The following is a 24,971-nucleotide window of genomic DNA, read 5'->3' on the forward strand; positions in this document are numbered from 1 at the left end:
AGTCAGGGCGGCTAGGGCCTGAACCAGCTTCCAGTGCTCTTTCCTGCCAAGGCAGGGGGTCGGACTAGATGATCTACCTAGGTCCCTTCCGACTCTAGCTACTATGAAACTATGAAACTAATTTGTGCTGTATAGAAATTAAACTCAGTATAGTGTTTGCTCAACCTTTGTTATCCCTCTTGGCTGCAGGAGAAGATGCTCTGAGCCCTCCCCATGACCACAGGAGTCCAGTGTGCTCGTGGTGGATCAAAGCAGGGGTTGTACACTAGTAAACACCCTGGCAATTTCAATCAAACAGCTGCTTGCATGCAATAAAGAGCAACTGCAGCAGCTATCTAACTGCTGTTTAATGGTTGCTCTGTAATGAGATGTGAACAGCTGAATGTGCTTAACAAGATATTAATAATGCATTTGTCATTTAAAACAAGAAGGATGACACATACCTAGCCTTATATGCAGGATATAAAGAGGAACATTAATTAGCTATAGGCCTTCTAAAGGGTGGGAAGCAAAGAAAGTGATTTAGACCCAGTAGTCTGACTACAACAGCAACAGCCTTAAGAGTACATTTTAAAGGAAGGAATAATTAAAGGCAAAAGATGTTATGGTATGGTTGGGAGATAGGCTAGGGATAAAATAAAGGGGAGCCCATGAATCATCTTGAAAGAGAAAATTCCAGGTTCATGGATGTGCACTCAACCGCATCTTAACAACCTTTATTAATACTTTTACTAATGACCCTGTGAGACAAGGCTGATGAAACTTGCTGATGACATGCAATTAGGATATACTAGCAATACAAAAAAGGAGGAACTGAATGACCCTGAGGGATGAAATAATAGAAGAAGATGAAATTCAACAGTAGGAAGAGCAAAGTAGTACAGAGACTAAGCATTTGTTCTGGTAGCTAAAGCCCATTAGTTGCAAATCCCAAAGGAGGGAAAAGGGCTGGGGCACATTACTCCATCACAGTATGATATGAGCCATTAATATCTTGTAGCTGTAAAAAAAGACAAATGCAATCCTATGATGTATCAGACAAGGTTTTTCCAGTAGAAACTGATACATCAGTGCCAGTGTAGAAGACACAAGAGATCTCATCAGGAATACTTTGTACAATTTTTGTCATCCTGATCAGACACATTCCCTGCCCCAGAAGTTTACAGTCCAAATAAGATGAAACTGAATCAGTTCAGAAGTGAGGGCATGGAGATTACTAATGAAGAGGGCTTCTCAAAGAGGTCAATTTTAAAAGTTAGGCCCTGAATGAGAAAGATATTTGATGGATGAGAACATGGATAGTGTCCCAGGTGTATTGTAGATAGATTTGGAAAGATTATTTCTATCTGCAGCTCAAATGGGAGCCCTAGTTTTTTTGTGCCAATATAAAACCTATAATATTGATGTGTTTATTCAGGAAGCAGATTCCTGACAACCTACAGTGAGTAGTCTGTGTGCAGGAGTCCAAACAGCTGTGGAAGGAAAGGATAACTTCAGGCAGAAGGACAAGTCTAAAAATAGTTGCCTATATGATACTTGCAAACTCTGCTGAATTCAGTGCCCATGGTTATGGGTGCATAGGAGACTGCATTAACTCTCTGTGTTGGTTTCATGTATAACATATACATGTTAAACATGGAAGTTTTAAGTGGACTGGATCCATTCAGGACAGGATCCAGGGGCAGGGTGCGGTGGTGCAGTCCCACTCCTTTCCACTGCCACAGGCCCCAGTCTGGATATAGGTGCATGAAGCTCTCCACCAGTATTGCACCCCCCTCCCCCTTTTCAGTGTCCTGGACCTGCTCCTGGATCCACCACACTTTACTGAACTTCTGACATAGCAAAGTGTCTTGCTTTGATCTAAGAGCAGAAGCAGCTTTTCACTGGAAGTGAATGCAATAATGGAAAGAGCATTTGTTTGTCTCTGCTAACCTAAATAAACAGAATCAGCTCCAACCTCTTATCTAGATGCGTCTTGGAAACAACAGCAAGCATTTGGCATGCTGTCATCAACAGGCTTCAGTGATTCATTTTTAATACTAGCCGGATGCTTTACATTTTGTTTTGTTTGTTTTGTTTTGTTTTGCTTTGCATGTTTCTGCATTTTAATTGTAACAATATTATCCACTGTTCCTGGAATGTCATGGCAGATAGACACTAGGAAAAAGTGAAGAGCCAGTTGTAGCTTCACAAGGAAACTGGACACCATGAAAACATCTAGGCTGCACATCCAGGAAGCACTCATGTGCCCAGGGCAGCAGGGGGATGGGAAGTGCCCACATAGCTGGTGCAGCAGGAGGTAGAGTGCCACATGCTCAGTGCAGCAGGGAGCACCTGGTTGCCCCATGAACTGCCTTAGCATGGCCTGGTTGCCCCATGAACTACATTAGTGTGGCCCCATAGCAAGCAGCCCTTGCTGTTGCAGCCCACAGGGGGTGCAGCCTGCTGACCACTAGCAAGCTCAACAGCCTTGTGCCAAACCAAATCCCATGGCAGCAAAAACTTTAAAGTTTAGTCTAAACTTTAGAGCAGGATGTTAGAAATGGAATCAGGACTGCTCAGTTATACTCCTGGCTGTGCCATCGGTCTACTGACCTTGTGGCAGGACATTTTAGGTTTGCTGCTCAAAAGGGATTAATATTTTAAACAATTATTACTGCATGGGATTTTACTAGGCCCACAGCTACTAGCTGCATAAGCAGTTGTAAAAAAGCAGAGCTTAGTTGAACTTACATTACAGCTCTCATCATTATTGGGACGGTGAGGAAATATGTAAGAAAGAACAGAGAGTGGTCCATCGCACTTATCAGCAGGTTGAGTGAAATCTAAGCAACTAGTTATGATACTGTAGTAGTGAGTTGGAACCGGTATTGAAGTGCCTTCCACAAACCTAAGGGAAAACAAAAACAAAATATTTAGAGTCTACTAGACAGCCAAAATAGTCCATGCAAAACACAGTTTCTATTTAATGTTGCCAAAAAGCTCATCTCCACCTCTACAGAGAGGTCTAACTCATTATTAGGATGTGAGTAAACTGTAAGGATAGTACACTATAATCCTGCAATTTCTATATTACTATCAGCAAGTGCAAGAAGCAGGTGTTGCTTAATTATATCTCTTATTGGACCTATGATATTTTTCCACTATAGCAGGTCCAATAAACACATTACTTAACGAATGCTGTTTCTCACATATTCCCTAGACAATCACAGCTACCAAGATACAAGGTCGTGGCATTCTAGAATTAATCCTAAAATGAATTGATAATTATTATCTACCAATTCTTTTTACAACATTTCTATTACTGTGCTTACCAAAGACTAGGAGATGTGCAAAGAGACTCATTCTTCAAGTATAAGGACTCATATTATTTAGTCTTTCTCTTTCTGGGAGAACTGGCTTGACCTGAATATTCACCTGCCCTCTGAGAAAGCTTCAGGCAGAATAAAGCTAGCACAGCAGATCTATGATCTTTCCATTCTGACAGGTGAGAGTAGCTGAAGTGCCTCTTCGCACTCTGGTCATTCCTTGTTACCAGAATAACTTCATTACAGCTGTGAACCCCTGGGCAGAGATTATTCACTGATGTTTAATGCCAGAAAGAATCTATAGAGTCCACTACTGGGGTTGTTGATAACTCTTTCTTCCCTAAGAGGTTTTTCCTTTGCCCTTCTTACTCTCGAGGCTATTGTTTCTGGCTGTTTGCAGCTTTCTTCCCAGACTGAGAAGCTTCTTTTCTTAAAATGGAAACTGAGACTGTAAAAAGATTGCATAAATCCAGGAGCTAGGACTTTGGACACTGGCCTACAGTAACTATTCCTTCATCTGACTCAGCTCCTTTATAACACAGGGCATGCTATTTCATCCATTAATTTCTGTATAAATCTGATTGCATGTGATTGGACTATAGCTTCTCTCTAAGAAAGACAACCCAAACTTTAGGCTCTGCAAATTTAACCAGGGGTCTGGAATAGTCCCTGCACCCCAAAATCTACCCCAATGATCTACAACCATCTTTTTTTCTTCCTTCTCCCATGCTATGGTGAGTAAAGATCAGATCACAGCTAGGTGTCAGCAGGTTTTATCGCACACTCACAAAATGAACTAGCACTGTAACAATTACTGGATAGTGAGAAAGCCTCATAAATATAGAAGATAGATAGATTTTAAGGGTGTGTCCACAGTGCAAACTTAACAGCTCACAGAGCAGTGTCCTTATACACACTTTGCTGTTCCATATAAGCTATCTCCAGAAATGCACGCAGTTAAGCTGCAGCTTCCCAAGCTGAGCAGGGAGGGAAAGCATGGCATGTCCAAGGACACTGATGCCTGGGGCATGGCAAATCAGTGGTGTGCAGGAGTGGATCCAGAGTAGGTGCAGTGACATGGACACACCACAATTGCAGTCACTACTGTGGGAGGAAAGCAGTCAGAGCTTTTTTTTTTTTAGTCTCCAAAGCAAATAGGAATTACCCCCTTCCCTCCCCTCCATGCTCAGTGGCACTTCCTCTCCCCTCCCACCACCACTGTTGTCCCTGGCTTCTACCTTGCTGCAGCCAGACTCTGCTAGGAGTCCAGCTTAGCAGTTGTGGCAGCAAATGCATTTCTCCTCACTGACTGGTCCTCCAGGTATTCCTTGCCAGCCTGGGAGCAAGCCCAGAGAGAGAACTCACCTGTCCCCACTACTGTCCCAGCTGAGCCCAGGTCCCCATGCAGCCCAACTGGAGCAGGACAGGAGTAGCTCTGGAATCCCCCGCTCCTTGCCCCCAGGTCAGCCTGGAAGCACAGGAACAGTGGCAGGCGCAGATAGGGAAGATGAGAACAGGAGGGGAAGCAAGGAGACCTGCCACTGAGCATGGCAGGGAGCGGAAGGCAGACCAAGATGGGGGAGAAATGATTGGGGGACTTTAAGTCCTTACTTGCTGTTCTCATGGGGTGGCCTGCCCACCTCAGTGGTGTGGGAAAAGCTGGGAGTGGGGGTACAACTACCCCCACATGCAGCACTGGTGGCTGTTTCCATATTCCCCCTTTAACAAAATCCTGGATCTGCCCCTGGTGGTGCAGACATATTCTATTCTAAAAAGTTTTCTTTAGTTCAGGAGTGTCAAAGTTATTGATAGGAAAGCCCTGTTCAACATTAATTAAGAAAAGACCTAGTATTTTGTCTTTGGGATCACACTGCCAGCTATTAAAAGAGGTATTTACTCCACAAGGTGAAAACATGATAACAGTAGTTAGACTGTAGGTTTTCTGAAGCAGAAGTCAAACTTGCTACCCTAGGAGGAAGGGGATTCTCTGGGGGTGTGCAGTTCCTTGTTTCCACCTACCACTATCCCACCCAAAAGGACATTTTTGCTGAAAAGCAACCTTTTGTCAAGATATGTCAGAATCAGAAAACACAGACTTTCAAGCACATCCATTTTCAGCTTTATTGCTTTAAGGAACCTTAGTTCTTGCCTTTCCCCTAAGTAATTTGTATCTCTTCCCTAAATACCAGCTATTGTAAAATAGAAAACAATATTTTAGTCATTACATTAAGAACACTCAATACATTTAAAATACAGAACTCTTACTGCTTTATTTTTTCTGGGATGTCATGTAAACCATCATAATCATAATCAAAGATTGGCCCACTTATCACATTGACTCCATTTCGTTCAGTTGCATATCTCTTCACCAAAACTCTTTGAAAATAATTCCAGACCTCTGCACAAAGACACAAGATTATCTTCAATGAGCAAATGAGAAAAAAAAGTTTAAATACTGGTTTTTATATATGCTTTTTAGGCAAATATAACATCCATAGGGCTACCATCCATATTACAATCAGAAACATAATTATAGATTTATTGCCTACTAAATTGCTCTCTCTCAATTTTTTTTCCCGAACAGTGATAAAAGAAGTGCACAGTACCATTCTAAGGCGGGTATTGCAGTAGACAGTATACAGAGAGCCTGCTGTTCTGCCACTAGCTATAAAACCAAGAGTTCACATGCACTTTTGATGTCTTTGGCTCTTTTAAGCATTCCCTTTGTACTTTTAATAGCAGGGCACAGTGATCAATACTTTTTTTCCTCCCCCTCTGAAAAGGTCAGGAAGTCTCAAGAGTACTATGATTAAAGGGAAAACCTACCATTTCAAAAGAAAGGCAAGTCCAGCAAAGCCCAAAAGGCATATTCCTTTCAGTTAAAGTTTAAGATAAATATTTATCTAATTTTAGATGAATTCTGAAATGACTGAGTTGCGTTAAAACACATGATAAAGCAGTTTCTTTTTGCAGGATGTGGATTAAGCTACTCTAGAACAGAATTATCAATACTCTTCCTTTCTCAGTTTTTAAACACCTTGATTTATAACACAGAACACACTCAATTATATTAAAAAAGGGAAAGAAAGGAATGAACAGGTAACATATAACCATAGCCTCTCAGTCATGTGACTGTTTGGCCTTTGTCCTGCCCATTCATATATCCTCCCATTTCCCTCAATGTAGGCTTTGAAGCCTTCTAGACAGGGACTTGTTGTAATCTCTCTGTTGAGTATCCCAGTTTTAGTACTACAGGAATCATCATTAATATTATTGATTCTTGTGGAGTGAACATGGACCCCTGATCCTCTAGACCCAGCAGAGGGCTGTATGAGGGGGATAGTTATAAAAATGGGACAGCCCTGGAGGAGGAGCAGATTACAGTACACATAGGATGGCTGCAAGTGTCTCTGTTTCACTCGTACCACAACCTTGGCCCACCCACTTACTGCTAGGGGATCCTTCAACTTCCAATAAAGAGAGATGCTACCACAATATGATTGCTTTTTCCTGCATTGATGTTCCTGGAAATTCCATTTTGATAAATCATGATTTTAGGATGTGTTATCAGTAATGATTTTGCACTATGGGGTGTCAAATAATTTTCCTTTTGCTACCTTTGCTAAAAATCCTATAGACTTTACCACTTGTTTCTATGCACAGGCTTGCTAATGCCCCTTGTTTGGTTTGAAAAATCCTCCAAGACTTTTGAAGTTTATCCAAACCACTCTGGTCTAGAATTTAAGTTGGAAATCTTATAAGAGCCAGCTGTTGAGACTTTTCCAAGGCATCCCAATTCCAGCCAAGCCAGAAATGCCACCAGAATAGTCTGATGGTTTTTGTATCTCCTGCCAAAGCTAGAAAGCAAAGGGGTGCACAAACAAAGGAAAGTCATGGAACATTTTTCAAGCCTCGTGGATTTTAATTTAATTTAGGTCACATCTTATTTTTACTCAAATTGTTTCTTTTCCTTTTGGTTACATTAATCGGCAATAAACCCATTTAGTCCACCTTTAAATCTACACAGATCCACAGGCATTATCTGTTGGCTGAGGTGGACTGAAAATGATCCACTAAAAATGGCTAACTTTGTTCACTTCACAGTGTATGAGCCATATTTGTAGAAGATATCCATACCAATTAGTGAAGGATGTGTGTAACCAACTGTACCACTACAGGTGTAGTACTTACTTTTGAAGGCAGGATACATTGGGATGATGTTTGTTATTAGAAAGGCATCATATTTAGCTTCTGCAGAGGAACTTAATTCTGAAAATTATAAAACAAAGAATATAAACAAGGTAAGCCTCTGAGGTTTAAGGAAACATATGCTGAATTTAATAAGAGTGTGGCAGACAGCAATCAAAAGGAAGATTGCATTTTAAATGGAAACCCACATATTGGCATCGTATAATAAACACAGTTTCATATATCTTTACCATGGCAGCTGGACTGGAATAATAGGGCTTTTGTCTTTAAGTCTTTCAATATCTAATGAAGCATTCAGGGTTTTAGCTATTTGTGCACATTCTAACAGGCGTGATAGCTGTGCTGCAACTTCACATATTTAAAAACAGTAGGTCTGCAAATCCAAGGAAGATCAGCATCTCAATTTTTAAATGATCTCCCAACTTCCAACAAGTTCTAACACACACACTTTTTCTTTGGTAAGAGAACAAAAGAAAGGAAAGCAAAGTACCTCACGAGAGTGAAACTGTCTCTTTATAACTGTTTGGACCACTGCAATAATCTAATTTTATAAATAACCTGGCCACAGAAATCTAGCATATAATCTCTGCATCTAGCCTGATTACTTCTGCTTCAACTACACTTCTTAGAAGGAAACCCATACTTACATTAATGATTCCAAGTGATGTTTCAATGGCTAGTTAAAAGTTTGAGTCTTATTTTCTAGTTGAATTGGTCTGCCTACTGTTTCCAGCCACTGGAATCCTTCCAAGTTTTTCTGAACCAGATGAAAGAGCCCTCTACTAGCAGTATCTTCTAGGCCTGTGTGAAGCGGCAAGTATTCGCTTTGGATACGGCCAATTCAGGGGACAGTGATTTAATTCGGTGATTTGAATCACTGTGCCAAATCGATTCAGCGGTTTGAATCACTGTGCTGAATCAATTTGGCGATTTGAATCACTGTGCCGAAATGATTCAGTCAAATCTCCGAATCAACAAGCCTCCATCCCTCGCCCACTCTCCCAGCCCTGTCAATGGCTGCCCCGCCTAGCCCCAGCATCCCGACTCTTTTTAAAAAAAAGCCCTGCACTCACTGGCTGCTGGCAGTCAGGGAGACAATCCCCACTGTCTCATTCTGCCCCATGCTGCATGCGGGGCTCTGCCATGAGCCCCCATCCTCCACCTGCTCTCCCAGCCTCCCCCATGACTGTCCTGCCTGGCCCCAGCATCCCAGCTCTTTAAAAAAAAGGAAAAGCCCCGCCAGCTCCTGCCAGGTGGGGTGATCCCTGCTTCCCCCCACCACTATGTGGGGGGCTCTGCCTTGAGCCTCCAGAAGCTCTGAGGCCACTTCAGCAGCTGGTGAGTGCGGGGCTTTTTTTTTCTTTTAAAAACCAGGAGCTGGGGCCAGATGGGTTAGCCATGGGTTGGTGGGGAGGGGGTGGGGTGGAGGAGGCTGAGAAAGCAGGCAGGAGATGGGGCCTGATGGGGGTCCCCCTATGGTCCCTTCTCCCACTCCCACCTGCTACTTACTGGTCCAGCTCCCTGTGGCAGCAAGCGGGGACTGCCCAAATTTCTGAAGCTCTCCAAATCTTTTCTGAATGGATTCAGAGAGCTTCTAATTGATTTGGATCTTTTTATTGGTTTCCTGATTTGATTCAGAGATTCAGCTGCCAAATCAGGCCGATCTCCTCTGAATCAAATCAGCACCTGAAGCTTTGCACAGCCCTAGTATCTTCTTCCCATGTTGGGAATCCTAAATTGGCTGAGTTGCCTCTTGAACAGTCTTTACAATAAATTAGATATGATTTTCTGAATTGCTAGTTAAATTATTGAACATATTTAAGATGCAGAGATACATGCAGTAGTTAAATCATGTACAGTTAAACTTTGAGTTGCATTTAGCTGGTACTTTTTTAGGGATATTCTAGTCTTACCACAAGCTGAAACAAACTTACTTTTGCTGTCAAACATGCTTTTCAAAGTGGCATTAAAAACCTCAACTCCTACACAAGTGTGCCTGGTTTTTCCTGGCTAAAGTTTTCTTTAACATATAAAAAGAAAGCTGAAAAAAACCCTCTTAGCATAAAAAAGTAACTGTACAGGATGCAACAAACTATGCAATAAACAGGTATCCATGTTAAACTTACGGGGAGGGAAAAGGAATCCATATGACAATTGTTTATCTGCTCTGTAGGCTGCACAGCTCTGACTGTTTCCTGGCGAAATGCGCAGATCAGGCCTCACACAGTTGGTTAAATGTTCAGGGATACCAGAAACCTCCGCCTACATTGAAAACACACACAGAAGCATTCATTAACATCACAAAAAGAAGTTACTAACAAGACTATGACTTGCTTAGTCCTGACATCAGGGAAGATCATTTTATTTAAAGCACAGTGATTGCAAATACTCAACGGGTGTGTTGGAAGACGCTTTGTTGAATAAAATACACCCACCACATCTCTACATCTCGTAACTCTCTACAACTCGGGCCTGCCCTTGAAACTGTCAGAGAGCTCTCTTTTACTAACAGTAACAGAAATCACCTCTGGAAACAACCTGCGGTCGCTGATTATGCCAGACATTTCATTAAGGGAAAACAAATCCCTACCCATTAAAAAGAGATGCGAAAAATTTTAAAAAAAGAAGAGAAAAGGAAAAACAGCATAGAATCTTTGAGCTTTAAAATCCCGTATTTCCTGGAAGATGGGAGCAGCTCTTTCTAATGAAACTCAACATTACTCATGGCAATAACACAAAGAAATTCCACCCAGGATCCTAAATGTCATTTTCAGAAGTGAAGGGAAAACTGACCTGCTTTGAAATAGTGTATGAAGTCCAAAGAGGCATCAGGAATGTTTCACTGTAGCCACTTTCAAAGTCATGGTGATGTAAGATATTATACTTTGTACGATAAAGCACTGCTGGGCGTCCATACAAGAGATGCCTCTCTAGAAATTAGAGCAAATTACATTTAAATTGCAGGTAATTTATGGGAGAAAAACCCAGGTGGTTGTCCAACACATGCTCATTTCAAAGCAAATGGCCTCTGCAGCACTCAGCCTAACTGAATTGGCAGCTGAGGATATCTCATGTTTTAGTGGAAGAAGAGAGGAGGAAGAAAAGTTGCGAGTTTGCTGAGATTGAACATGGCCTTTTGCCCATATTGCCCACTCTCTGTACAGCTGGGGTGTATAGGTGGCTCATTAGTGGAACCACTGGCCCTGGAGCTCCATCCTGACGTTGGTAATCCCTGTGAAGCCCAAGAAGGAGAATCTACTCCCTGGAGGGCTACGTCCCCTTCTCTTCCAGCACATGGTGGAGATGGTGGCTATACTTGCCTTTATAGTTTGGAAATCATCCCAAAACACATGCTTTATTCCTCATTAGCCAAACAGTTTTACTACATGAACTACATTTTTGTAAAACTTAATGTAGAAAGGAGATACACCTACTTAATATGTTTTTCTAATCATATACACTGATTTGCAACCTGTTAAATGGATAAAAATGAAGTTTCATCAATTCTTCCCTTTCTGAATCTTGAAAGGAACCCTACCTATCAATACCCAACACTCATTTCTATATATAACATTGATAAGGGAAGGCAATACTTCCTACTGATGTCAAGTCAGAAACTAGAAGATCCAAGAGAACAACAAAAGATAAAAAAATGGTAAGTTCCCCAAAGATCATGGTGGATGAAAAACACAACTTAAGCCTAAGATCCCAGGGACATTCTCCTTGGAGGAGTCTGTATGTGAGAGATGGTGGAAGAAAACATCACAGACCCCAAGTATCTGCCAGAAAAAGGAGAAAGAATAGACTTTTTCTGACCACCACCACAGAAACCTTCCAAGTTTGCATGGCAGGGTTAGGAGAGACACAGTCCTTTGGTTGTTAGCTCAGGGCTATCCAACTGGCAGCTCTTGGGCTGAAAAATCTTAATAGGCAACTGCCAGACTTCCACCTGACTGCCACTCCCCCATCACTGCACATGCAGCATTAGCTGGGATCTCAGTTAAAAACCACTCCAACTTTTACTTCCTGCACCCACCCCAGGGGTGAGGTGGCATGGTGCAGCCCCTGCTGTTGGGGGAGACCACAGCTGGGGAGCTGGCAGGGAGGGGCCTCCTGTATATATGGTGTACCGGGGGAGCAAGCACATATGCAGTGCGATGGGGTGGTTTCCACATAGTGGTGGCTGGGGGGGTAGGGGTGAGAGACTCTGGCTCACGCTAGTGAAGCCTGCCCAGGTTGTGGCCCCTGGCCATTTGGACAGTCTAATGTCAGCCTATGTATCTAAAAATGAAAATTCAAGAACCTGTCCGTTCTTCTTTGCTAACCTGTGTCTAGCAAACTATTCTCTTTATCCTACCTCACATTTAACCCTGACAGAATTTTTTCTTGATATCTGGCTCTAAATTAACTAAAACAGGGATGGTCTCCACAGCTCTCTTCTTTAAAGCCAAGCTGGGCAAAATCCATTTCTTATCCCCCCCACAAGCCAAGCTTGTGCAGCTGGTTTCCAAGGCACTTTTCACATCTGCATCATGACCAAAAAAGGAACCCTGCCTGTCTAGATAATTAAGCTGCCTGACATTTTGGAGGCTCTGCCACTGGCTTGAGAAATCTCCACAAAGTCAATGGCACATGCAAAAGGCATCCTGTTTCCTAAGCCTCACAAATGAGAGTAGTCTCAGACTCATTTGGAAACCCCCCATTATCCTTGCAGGCCTTGCCAGCATTTTTTTGCCATGAGACCTTTTGGGGTGGGATGTGGGAGGAAACGATGCAGAGCCCACACAACATCTTTGCTTCTGCAAAGAGTTTGGTACATACAGAGACTCTCCAGTTACCCATTCAGGGAAGGTTGACAGTCATTTTCTGTTCCAAAGGGAAATCAGACCTAAGTCTCAGGTCAAAATCTCACAGTCGGGCATATAAGGGGATTTTTTCCAGAAATACAAATGGGGTATAGGTGCTCAGCTCTCACTAGATCTTCAATAGGAAGCATGCACCAAACTGCTCTTTTTGGACTTTTGGGAGCCTCTCCATATGTGAGCACATTTGAGTTTTTGAGGCTCCCTTTCTAATACCTTCTGGGAGGTGAGAGTTAGAAGAGGAGCACTTCCTTTAAATGTAGTGAACAAAAAATAATACACATGGAAGGTAAAAATAGCCATTTACTGAAAAACGGTCAAGTAACTCCAAATAAGCTTTCTAGCTGAGGGAAAGAAGCATCATTAAAACTAAAAAGGGGAGAGGATATGCCAAATCCTTGGCTAGTGTGTCAAAGTGATCCAGGTAGTATTGGTCTGACAACCATGTGTGAGAAGCTGTGAGTGACAGCTTTGCTTTGGGAACCATAACCACAGAACTGAGACAATGCTGAGATCATTCCGAAAATGGAGCTTCACTCAGATGCTCAGGGGAAGTTTCACATGTCTGAGTGCATCCGTGCCGTGATGACAGAACACTTCTAACTATTTGACATGTAAAGACAGAAGAGCCAAATCCAGGGACAAAAAAAGATGGTGCATGTTGATTACATTTAAGGGTAGCAGTTGAAGGGATCTGTGTTTCTGCTGCTTGGTAACCATCACTTTATCCAGTAAAATGTAAAGTTGAGCAATCTGAAGGCGCACGGCTCATGGAGGGAGGAAATAGGGAAGAAGGGATTTTCAGCTAAGAGCAGGCAGATACATAAATATGCAGGAGTGTTACAAGCCTGGACATGTCCAGAATAGAATGACTTGTAATACATATTGCTTTTCAGAAATGTTTATAGTCCAGTTTATAACTGGAACTTAATTATTTACCTTGGTTAACTTAAGCAAAATCCCAAAGAGGGACAGGACATTTTTACAAATATGAATATCCAGAGTTGTAATGGTCAATGCTAAAAAAAAGTTTTGGAAAGTATGGAAAGCAACATGCTCTAGCGCTTCAGCCAATGCCCATTTGAAATTAGGAGCAACTTTCATGAGGAGCATCTTACCCTGCATCTGCCTAATGTAGACTTTCTTGCATCTTCTTCTGAAGCAACTGGTCCTGACCACTGTCAGAAACAGGACACTGGGCTAGATGGACTACAGGTCTGAGTGTTGTGTTGTTGTGTGGGTTTTAGTTAGGTACAAAGATCAGCAAATATATGATGAATTTATTTTATACATTCCCACAAGTTATTTGAGGCCAGAATCTTTCACCCCCTTTCATAGTGAAGTCCATCTTTCTCATCAAGTAAAATTGTTTAACAGAAAATTATGGAGATAATTTGAAACAAAAGGCACTAGGCAATGTGAATAAGCATGATAAAAGCAGTCCATGTGACTCTGACCAAGTAAAGCATTTAACCACATGCTAAGTTAAGCATGTGAACAAACCTATGGGACCTGATAAGTAAACGTTATGTGAAGTTAGAGTTTATGGTAACAGCCTGGCACTGGACCCCCTCCAATATAAAATCAACTGAAGTGGAGTTGCAGTTGCCTAGATTAGACACAACAGCCTTTCCGCAAAGGCCCAGAAGTCTAAGGACTGAACAATCCTGGCAAAAGCAAAGGGTATAACCAATGTGTTTTAATGCATTTCTAACAGCCTCCCTTGCTTGGGGCTCATAGGGAGTCTCCCCCAGAGGTTAAACTGCTTTGTCCTAGAGGAAAGTTAAAGGAAATCAGACAGCAGTCACACTGTCCTACTTGGAAGGAAACCTTGCCAGAGGCACAGGCCAGACAACCTGCACTTCCTTGCACTGTCAAGAGTTAAGACGTAGCCCTGTGCACCAAGTTACATAAAGCTGTGTGTGATTTTGATGGTGTTGTTTGAAAAAATGTTGACTATTCATGTAATAACCAAAATAAAATACGAGTTAGATCCCAAAATATGACCTTTTTCCTAGAGAAGGTCCAAGAGAAATAAAGAAAACCATAATTGAAAACAAAAACATGAATGTTTCTTTTATAGAGTGAGTCACCATGTCCTTACCTTCTGTTCCTTTGACATGAAAGCGCCTATTGAGTTCATCCAGCTTGTTCTTCAGAAAAATTAAAAAAGATGAAAAACATTAGCATTCTGGCATCTCACTTTCACTATGCATGAAGCAAAGTACTAACTATTCTATGGGCTACAACAGACTCTGAACAATACAAAGGATGAGAGAGATGTTAAAAGATGGGGCTCTTCCCTTAAATGTGAGGGCCATATTTTGCCAGCCTGCTGCATTAGACAATTATACTCAAGAACATAAGTATCAATAGATCCAATAAGAGTACCTTGTCATCACATGTACATCCCATATCAAAATCAGATGGAGAAGATGAAGCTATTGGATAGAGTGGCCTAGCAACTTCATCTGGCATAACTGGCTTATATGCATTGGTCCTCAGCAGGTGATTTAAACTTCCGTGGGTTCCATTATTAGGGGCAGGCTTCAATCCAAGTAGATCTGATGAGACAAAAATCACAGGTGAAAGTTTGTTAAGGTATCATTGTATACATCATATTTATTGGTATGCAATCTCTCTTTCCCAGACTGCTAGAGCCAAACACTAATGCTATTTGTAAACATGCATAAAGTGTGAATGGGTATTTCTCATCTATTAAAATATTCAACTTCAGTTCACATCTATAAAATCTTCATCATACATAATGTTGGTAGCCTCTGTGACTGGAACGAGGTTAGTTAGTACTGCTATGAGGAGAGGCTACTGTTTGAGAACAGTAATTCCTAGCATCTCCAGTATCTCCAGGGGTGGATGCTTCCAAAAATCTCCTGTCCACCTGCTTCTGTTCATGCAGGCCAAACCTGCTAATGCAGTAGTTAAGGCACGCTGAGGAGGCTGCCCACATTCACTCTTGTGATCTTTCTGGCCTCCTTACAAGTTGCCCAGAGTGACTTCAGGGCTTCATTTCCATGCTTGGCACGTGCAAGGAGGAGTAGGTAGGCACAGAACACCCAGGGCATGCTGGGAACATGGTGTATTCATATACCTAGAGTCAGGATCAGTACATTAGAGAGCAAACCTAAAGTGCATTTGGTTAAAACTCTGTTAGTGACAGTGTTATCAGCATTAAAACCATAAAGTCAGACTGCAGGGTTTGCTGACATCCATCAGCTGAATATCCTCACTTTGCATGTTTATGGCACCTTTCATCTCACAATTTCCTAGTGCTGTACAAACAATAAAAGCCTTTAAACATTCCTATCAGATAGGCAAGTGCAATACTGCTCCGATTTGGAGAAGAGCAAACTGAGACAATGAGTTGTTCAGTGACTTGTACCCATCAGGTTACTGACAGGGTAACAGTTCTGTCTGCGCATTAAAGAGACAGGATCATAAAAGCATATGTTCCTGCACTGCCGTATCCAACGTCTCCACTTTACTGCTGTAGTAAGACTTTAGAAAACATATGTTGATATTAAGAAACACATCAACCAGATGCACAACACTGACTGTGTGGCAACTCTGAGCCAGAGACAGAGTGCCGACCACTGCAGAGCAGGGGTGGCCTTACCTGCCCTAGCTCTCTCCTTCCTCTGGTGGCAGGTGCTACTGCAGCTAAGAGGTAAGCTCAGCAACAGTGCAGCAGGAGGGACCAGAATGCCCTTCCTGGGAGTCTTTGCTACAGCAGATGCAGTCCAGCTACAGAAGCTAGGCAGCACTGCACCCAGTAGTGTATGAAGGGAGACTGAGCAAAATAGTGCCCCCGTGGGATTTTTGCCATGGGAAGCTCAGCAGCCTATGGGAGGGAAGAACTGAGGAGCAAACCAGGCAGCCACACAGCAGCTGCAGCAGCCCCACAGTGCAAGCTCTCTAGGAGCTGTCCCTGGCACCTTGCTTGCTTTCCCCAAGCCTCCATATGCTACTAGATGCAGGGTTGCCTAGCTTCTATGGCTGGGCTGCACCTACCACAGCAAAGGCTTCTGGTGGGATCATTCTGGCACCCTCTATAAGTCGGTGCCTGGGATGGATGTCCCATTTGCCCCCTGCCAGTTATGCTACTGCTCTGAGCTGTCATGTGAAAGATGCAGGTGCCGAGGCTGTCTCTCTGGACTCAAGACTTTGTGCCTCCAAGCTAATGAAGAACAGTCATACCAGGCTGCAGCACTGTGTATTTGATTTTTGCTGAGCTGCGAGCAGCAGCACAACATTAATGCCTTTTATTGGCCAGTTGTAGGGGCTGAACAAACACAGGCCTCTGAGAACAGTTGTGTATTCTGCTCTTTTGGCCAAAGGGCAAAAGACAGTGTAGTGCAGGGGGAGAAAGTAGTGGCCCAGAAAGGAAGAATACGCAGGACCTATGTGAACAGCCCTGTCAGCCAAAAATAGCTTCTTTATTTTGGAAAGGAAGTCACTTACCACACATAATGTTGTAAAGTTCAATATTTTCAAATGGAGGCACTTTTGTCTTGTATTTAAAGGTAGGACCATAGCCTATGAAGACAGTCTTTAAAATAGAGAGAGGATACACACAAAATGATTAAACAGTAGATGTTTTGCAGCAATTCTGAAATATTTTTTCCTTCAGCAACTGACCCCCTCTATTCCCCCCCCCCCCCATCTCCCAAAAGGGTAATTTCTCGTTCATACCTGCATGCTGTTTATTTTGTTGTCATAGCCATGGTCTCCATGGAAGAAGCATTTTCCTGATTGTTTCTTATAAACATCCATGGATTTTCTACATTGAAACATCATTAATAAATTTCACATTAATGTAAGGACAGTTGTAAGAACTGTTACTGTTCAGATGGCATTGTCTATAAAGGGGAACATCTGGGCTAGGATTTTCAAAAGGGGTTTAAAGAAGCGAGGTTCCCATACCCCTTTAAGTTTCAATGGAAAATGATCACCTAATCCTGGGGGTACCATTTGAAAAAATTACAGCCTGAAACATAAGGGTGGCCAAATCTTCTCTCACATATACAGCAACATTGTCCTCAAGAGTCCAAGAGTACTTCACAAGTTACAACCATTCTTAACACTGAAACATTAAAAAGGACATCTTTTTAACATACCTCACTACACCACCACCCAGTGAGACAAGAATCACCATCACCAGGTGCAACCTCAAGGAAACTGAGTAATTAGTTATCCAAGCAAGACAAGAGGCATTACAAAAGAGTGATGCTATTTTTGTCTGTGGTATACAGGGAATCAATTCTGTCAAGAATGAGATTCTTTGTCCGACAAGCAGGGGGCTTTCCCTTTACACCCCGAGTACTAGCTTCCAAATCTTAAAGCTAACTTTTGTTCAAAATTTATAGCGAGTTGTATTTTTTACATCCGTTTTTAACAGAACCCTCCTTTGGCAACTGTGGTGATTTGTTACAATAAACTTTGCCCTTAAACAGGAAAAGAATGTAGACTTCAGATGTCTTGGATGTACTTGGAAAGAAATTAATGTGAATGAGCATGAGATAACTAGCACCATCTATTGTAAACCTTGAATTGCTTTACAGTCCCAGAAAGAAGCTCTCTCCCACTGGTGACTCCTGCCTATTGAAACTATTTACAGTCATGTTTCTCTAATCAGTGAGAAGTAAAATTTGCTTGGTAATACATTTTAGTAGGCTAACTAACAGGCAAAGAAATCTTATTTTTGGCATATTACCTGAACCATCACTGCTACAACAACATAACTTTAACCAGGAGAAGATAGAGGTATACAGTTTTTAGAAAAACAGCTGAGCAACAAATAATTCTGCTAAAAGGAATTTTGACCTGGCATACAAAAAACTAATCTTGTATAAAATATTCCTTCTGTGTCTCCTTTCCAACCTGTGGCTGTAGAAATTCTTAAAATGGCAGGCCTAAAACCCATATTTAATTATTTGGAGTTGATGGGAAACCCATCCTCAGATGCTGAACAAGACAAATAGTGAACCAGCCTACTAGAGTTGCACAAAAAATCTTTTGGAATTTCTCATTCACTGCTTTAATAAACTGATGGACAAATTCATAGCACGAGTTTCAAAGGTAATGTCATCACACAGTGGGTTTGCTTGTAAGCAATGCAGCTAATGAAAACTACCATTTCTTGAAGCCTATAGAAATAATGTAAAGAAATAAAATTTGTCTCATCTTCCAAGAACCACTGATTTATAGACAAAGATCCAGTCATTCTTTTTATTTAATATAGCATTACAGCAACCGTTAAGACTCCGGAAAGAAACACATGTAGCAGGTTACCTTGCAACATGCCATCTTCTCTCCACTAATAAATGCACATCCTCAATTCTTCTGTTGTAAGCATAGTGCAAACGCTTGGGAAGGTGCTGTTTCAAATAAGGCTTAAAGTGCTGGTCTGGCTTTTTACACTGAAACACAATGATAAGAAATTACATTGTCATATAAGTTTTGCCATACAGGCCTGCTAGCCTTGAATTCCTGAAGTCAAGCAGACAGTATGGTTGAAGCACATTGTCAATTATACCTTTAAGAACAGTCTGTAGAATATTTTGAATACTTGGCTTAACACTCTTATTTATGTAATATTCTCTTAGAACTTGTGGCTTTGATTCTGACACCTTTATTCTCATTAGAATATTCTCCAGAGCAACATGCAAAATACCACATTTTCTCCAAGGATTTACAAATTGTTCAAAGCTTAATTTCTCTTTAATGAATACTTTGTGTGGGTGTCTGTGTACACAAATGGGGGTCGCCTGCCTGGTCGAATACTGGACAGATGCAGGGGGAGGTGATTGCGAGACCATGGTCAGTGTCGAACTGGCGAGGGAGCACTTAGAGCATCTGAATGTCTTTAAGTTGGTAGGACTGGATGGACTGCACCTGAGTGTGCTAAGGGAATTGGCTGGCGTCAGTGAGGAACCAATGGCAAAGGTATTTGAAGACTTATGGTGGTTGGAAGAGGTCCCAGAAGACTGGAAAAGAGCCAGTGTGGTGCCAATCTTTAAGAAGGGAAGGAGAGAGGATCCAGGAACTATAGGCTGCTCATTTTGACCTCGATACCAGGTAACATTTTGGAAAAAAATTATCAAGAAGTCCATTTGTGAGAGACTGGCAGAAGGCATAATAGTGAAGGATAGGCAACACGGTTTCATTGTGGGCAGGTTATGTCTGACCAACCGTGTCTCCTTCTATGATCAAGTAATGAACCACTTAGATGTGGGAGATGCAGTTGATGTCATATACTTGGATTTTAACAAGGCCTTCAATATGGTCTCCCATGACACTCTTATAAAAAAACTGGGAGATTGTAGGCTGGCAGAGTCCACGTTAGGAACTGGTTAAAGGGTTGAACCCAGAAAGTGCTGGTGAACAGGTTTGTATTGTCTTGGAGGGACCAAGTGTTGGTCTTCAGGGTTTGGTTCTTGGCCCCATGCTGTTCAACACCCGTATCAACAGTTTAGATGAGGATGTGGAAAGCACGCTGGCCAAGTTTGCAGATGATATTAAGTTTTAGGGAAAACCAGTCACGCTAGGGTTAGGATGTGGATCCAAGTGGGCCTGGACAAGCTGGAAATGTAGGCAGAGTGGAACCGGATACAGTTCAAAAAGGTTAAATGCTGAGTGCTTCATCTAGGGAGAAATAACAAGCAACATAATATATGTTAGGAAGAGATGTCCTGGCCAGTACGGTGGCTGAAAGGGACCTTGGGGTTATGGCTGATCACAGGATGAACATGAGCCACCAGTGTAATGCTGTAGTCAACAAAGCTAACAGCTACTGGAATGCATTAGCTGATGCAACACGAGCAGATCTAAGGAAGTGATATTTCTTCTCTATTCAGCATTGGTGAGACCCCAGCTGAAGTAGCATCCAGTTCTGGGCAAAGCACTTCAAACAAGACATTGAGAACCTTGAAAGGGTCCAGAGAAGGGCCACAAGAATGATTAAGGAGCTGGAGGACAAACCTTATAAGGAAAGACTAAGGGATCTGGGACTGTTCAGCCTGGGGGAGAAAAGACTGAGAGAGGACTTGGTGGCCATCTATAAGTATGTAAGAGGTGAAAATCAGGAGCTGGGAGAAAAACCGTTCACTAGAGTGCTCCAGGGGAGGACCAGGAACAATGGCCATAAACTGTTAGAGGATGGTTTCTGGGTAGATGCAAGGAAGAACTTCTTTACAGTAAGAGCGAACAGAATCTGGAACAGACTTCTCAAGGAGGTGGTGCAGTCCCCAACCTGGGAAGTCTTCAGGAGGAGACTGGATAGACACCTTGATGGGATCATTTGATCAATGATCTTTTAAGGTCCCTTCCAGCCTTCATTTCTATGATTCAGAGAAGAATGGAATACTGACTATATACCAAAAATGATTTGGTTACTAAATTTGATAAGCCAGTATTTATTTTAAGTAGGAATTCCTCACAAGAACAAGGCTAAAAACAGAGAAATATCAACTATTTTTTTACATTTTCAGAGTATTTGTAAATCATTTACCTCAAAAGATCATTTTCCATTTTTGAAGGAAGGTATAAATAGGCTCAATTCAGGAACTCAAGACTAGTAGGAGACTCAAGACTACATAGTACTATGCTACGTAGCTATGTATTACCCAGAAAAGGTTATGAAAAACCAAAAAGCAGCAAACAGAGGAACTCAGGGCAAACATCATTAAACATCATTCATGAAGGATTTTATTTGTCTCTCTTTACTCAAGCCAAGGACAATTTTGCCTGACTAAAGGGCGAGCAAGAAATGCTGAATGGAGCTGTACATTAACATGTCAAAGGAACAATATAACGGAGACAGAGATACATGCCATAATACTTACTGTGAGGTTTGCAACAATTGCTTTAGGATCATCTGTTAAAAGAAGAGAGACGTGACATAAAATAGCCATCTGTTTATTGAAGAATTTACAAAGTGAAATCTGCTTTTCAAGAGATGGTTTCTTTTAGAAACTATCTCATCTCAATGAAAAGAAATTGCATATTCTCTAAAATAAGCCCATAAGGATTTTTAATTCCCCTCTTATTATTTATAATAATACTGATCAGTGTTTTTCCCTGTGAGGCCTTAGTTTAATATTTATTTTATTTTATAAGAATATTAATCTAACATCTTTAAAGTCTTATGACTGATTATCTGATTTGTTTTATTTTTTTTTTTAATAATGCCTAAGTATAACAACAAGCATCCTTATTTACAACAACATGTGTTCTTCTTTTGGCTGCGCTAGTGTCACACACATCTGGGTAAGTTTCTACACACTTCAAATTCATGGTCTTCTTTCTTTCAAGCCAAGCAACAACTTTTGGCTGCTTAAATAATTATGCTAATTGGCTTTGAAATTAATCATATTGAGTCCTGAGCTAAAAGCCATGCATACTGTGCAAAACAGCACTGCTCCACTTCAACTTCAGTTTTGATGGAACAGTGTTTCATTTTGAGTTTTGTTTAATTTCGAAAGTGCTGTTCTGTTTTGTTTCATTGAAACTGTTTCGACATTTTTGCCCATAGGCTATAATGGGGAAGCACAAAACTGCCTATAACTTTGTCATTTCCTGCCCGATTCGGATGAAACTTGCAGGGAATGGTAGCCCCTTCTGAGGGCATGAAGTTCACCAAGTTTCAAAGAGATAGGTGCAGAGGTTCCTGGGTAACTGCACCTCAAGGTGTTGACAAAAAGGAGCTAGGGAGCAGGAGCAGTCTGCTGTCATCTGGCAGGCAGATTGGGGGCCCGCACCCCTGGGAGCAGTCCAGCAACAGCCCTCCCAGGAATGTAGGTGGGCCCCTGATCTGCCTGTTGAATGACAGGAGGCTGGTTCTGCTGCCTGGGGCCAGTGGCAGTGCCAATCTTCCTGGCAGCTCCCAGCAGCTTGCAGCCCTGTGGAATTCAGCCTGGTGGTGGGAGGTGGAGAGCAGAGACAGCTCTTCCCACCTCCCACCACCAGGCGGAGCTCCATGGGGCTGGCGGAGCCAATCAGAGGGCAGCCCAATGGCGAGAGGTGGGCAAAGCCAGTGCTGTGCCCCAATTGGCTCTGCCAGCCCCACACAGTGCAGCCCAGTAGCAGGAGGTGGGGGGAGCCAGGGCTGCGCTCCCTTCCTGGCTGAGCCACATGGGGCTGCAGAGCCACTCGGAGCGCAGCTCTGGCTCTCCCCTGCCTCCCACCACCTGGCTGCTTTGAAATTTGAAACATTTCAAAACTTTTGAAACATTTCAACTCCCCTCATTTCATTTTGAGGCTATTTCAAAGCCCTTCATTTTGTTTCCATTTCGCTGTTTTGAGCTCGAAATGAGTTGAAACAAAACAGCCAGCAAAGCTTCGCACAACCCTAATGCATATGTCTACTGTTGTGTACACAAAAGTAGAAATGGGGTTAAGTTACGGCACACTGGAGTAGTGAGAAAACGGATACTTTTTTAATGGTCTAATCCTCTGTTTTCAGTTCAAGGATGATGTTTGTTCGCTGATTGACCCACAGAAAGGAAGAATGATTGCAAATGGGAAAAAACAAAAGCATTGGGCCAAAGCTTAGCATGGACTACCTAATCTTCTTTTTGGAACATGTCAGTAGTCTTCATTCAAAAGAAAAGAAATATATTGTATGTCAGGAAAATAACAAGATTTTTGTGCTATTTTTCACTCCTCTTTGCACATCAGTATAATATAGTACTTATTATTATCTGTAGATCTGTCATATGGTAGTGCTTAATCATGTTCCAAATGAAAACAACTGGAAAAATCAAGTGCAGTCAATGACAGCCTTACTGTTGACAATGACAGAAATCTGTTTTAAAATTCTGCATGGAAAAACTAAGCATGAACATTCTCAGAAGATAAAAGTTCTGGGAGAGCCTTTCAGGGATTCAATCTTTATGTTAGTTTAGTATCTTACTTTATTTATCGTCATGTGTAATGCAAAATATTTTTAGTCTCTGAAGTAACTGAAAACTTAATGGCTGCATCCAGATGAGTGCAGAGGTTTGGCTCCCCAGGGACAAGTAGCAACGGCGCACCTTGTGCCATTGCTACCTGTCCCTGGGGAAAGCCCGTGCCATGCATGCTTTGGCATGGGCAAGTTACCCCGGGTGGGGTAAAGGAGGCTAGGGCTAGCACTGGGCTGGCCCCAGCAGCCTTACCTAGGGTCCTGGAGGCCTAGCGTCCTGGCTGCAGCAGCAGCAATTCTGCTGTGTGGAGCCTGGCCCAAAGCCACAGAGTGGTCCCGGGTGGCTTGGCTCTGTTTCTGAGTGATGCGTGCTGCCTGCGCGTGCACTGCTCTGCTTTTTTTCCCTGCGGGTTTTTTTGACTTCTGGCTATCCACAGATGGCTATCCACAGATGGGCAACGCTTCTTTGCAGTTCAGAGAACATCTAAATGTATGGTATGTGGCATCGCAGACACGTTTGCGGTGCCACATAGTGCACAGCTGTGCTCATCTGGATGTGGCCAGCTTGTTATGTTCTTGGAAACTTCATGTGTCCCTAAGTTCGGGAAACAATAATATTTGAAGCAAAAGTTTACCCATATCCCATATTTCAGGAATCAACAGCCTATGGCTCATTGGCCAGATCTGGCTTGCAAAAAAATTGAATCTGAGCTCTCTGCAGCCAATGGGACATCTGTAAATTTGCATCCTAATTTACCCCTTTGTAACCTGTTCCTATGCTTATACTTGAAATTTGTTCATAGGTGAGATTAATAACTAGATTAAAGGATTAACTCATTTGCTTTCATTCTGCTGTAATTTAAATGTCATCATCACAAAATATCTTAAGATTCATCTTAATGCAAATTATATTCAAAGTCTCATGTAGAGCTAACAAACCTACCCCTCTCCCCTCAAAATGACTTCTTAGAGATGACACAATATATCATATGTGAATATCAGTCCCAAACCCTATTTGCTCAAATTCAAACTTCACCATTCTCTCTTCTACTGCCTTAATCTCTTCAACTACATCCCATTCAGGTTTTTGACCAAATAATTAATCCCATTATCTGACTCTTTAGTCATGGAGAAACTAGTGAATTCAATCTTAATACTGTCACTTAATCCCTTAGTAAACCCTATTTAATCCCTCAGATCAAAAAAGCATCCACAGTCTCATTTAGCATTCAAGATACAGAACTCCAAATCATTGATATAGGACTACTTGTGCATATAACTACGATTCTACCTGAATAAAGGTTACAGAATCCAATCCTCAGTGTAGTAATCATGTCAACTTACATTTCAGATTATTGCTAGACCTTGGGCGAATGCGTCCCAGAGAGCCAGGCAGCAAAATGATATCTTCCACATTAGTCAAATAGTTACTCAAAAATTCGGTCCTTTCACAAGTGGTATCCTCCATTCCTGTGTAAGGGGAATAAATTCCTTTACTAAACAGGATTTTATATTGAAAAAAATCATATTTCCTAAAGTATAGGCATGAAGCTCAGCCTATACGCAGATGTTTTATAAAGTGCAAAAAAAATAAGATGCATTTTTTTTTCTTCCCAATTATCCGTATCCTCTTTCCTGTGGAATTCATCCAGCCTCAATTCTATGGAAAAG

The 24,971-nt window shown here is 42.0% G+C and overlaps 1 protein-coding gene across 3 annotated transcripts in view; it reads right to left on the minus strand.

Moving 5' to 3' along the window:
- The window catches only part of ENPP2 (ectonucleotide pyrophosphatase/phosphodiesterase 2), a 116,241-nt gene that overhangs the window by 4,136 nt on the left and 87,134 nt on the right, over positions 1-24,971 (minus strand). For all 3 annotated transcript variants that reach the window (XM_019552262.1, XM_019552255.1, XM_019552269.1), the window contains 12 exons: positions 24,645-24,770; positions 21,241-21,272; positions 18,689-18,816; positions 17,090-17,177; positions 16,859-16,946; positions 14,771-14,943; positions 14,484-14,532; positions 10,311-10,447; positions 9,644-9,779; positions 7,500-7,577; positions 5,574-5,706; positions 2,734-2,890 (listed from right to left, as the gene is read on the minus strand). In XM_019552262.1, the coding sequence (XP_019407807.1) occupies positions 2,734-2,890; positions 5,574-5,706; positions 7,500-7,577; positions 9,644-9,779; positions 10,311-10,447; positions 14,484-14,532; positions 14,771-14,943; positions 16,859-16,946; positions 17,090-17,177; positions 18,689-18,816; positions 21,241-21,272; positions 24,645-24,770 (1,325 nt within the window). The remainder of the gene's footprint in view (positions 1-2,733; positions 2,891-5,573; positions 5,707-7,499; positions 7,578-9,643; positions 9,780-10,310; positions 10,448-14,483; positions 14,533-14,770; positions 14,944-16,858; positions 16,947-17,089; positions 17,178-18,688; positions 18,817-21,240; positions 21,273-24,644; positions 24,771-24,971) is intronic.

Source organism: Crocodylus porosus, unplaced genomic scaffold, assembly GCF_001723895.1.
Source record: "Crocodylus porosus isolate Cpor-Errol unplaced genomic scaffold, CroPor_comp1, whole genome shotgun sequence".
Lineage (NCBI taxonomy): Eukaryota > Metazoa > Chordata > Crocodylia > Crocodylidae > Crocodylus > Crocodylus porosus.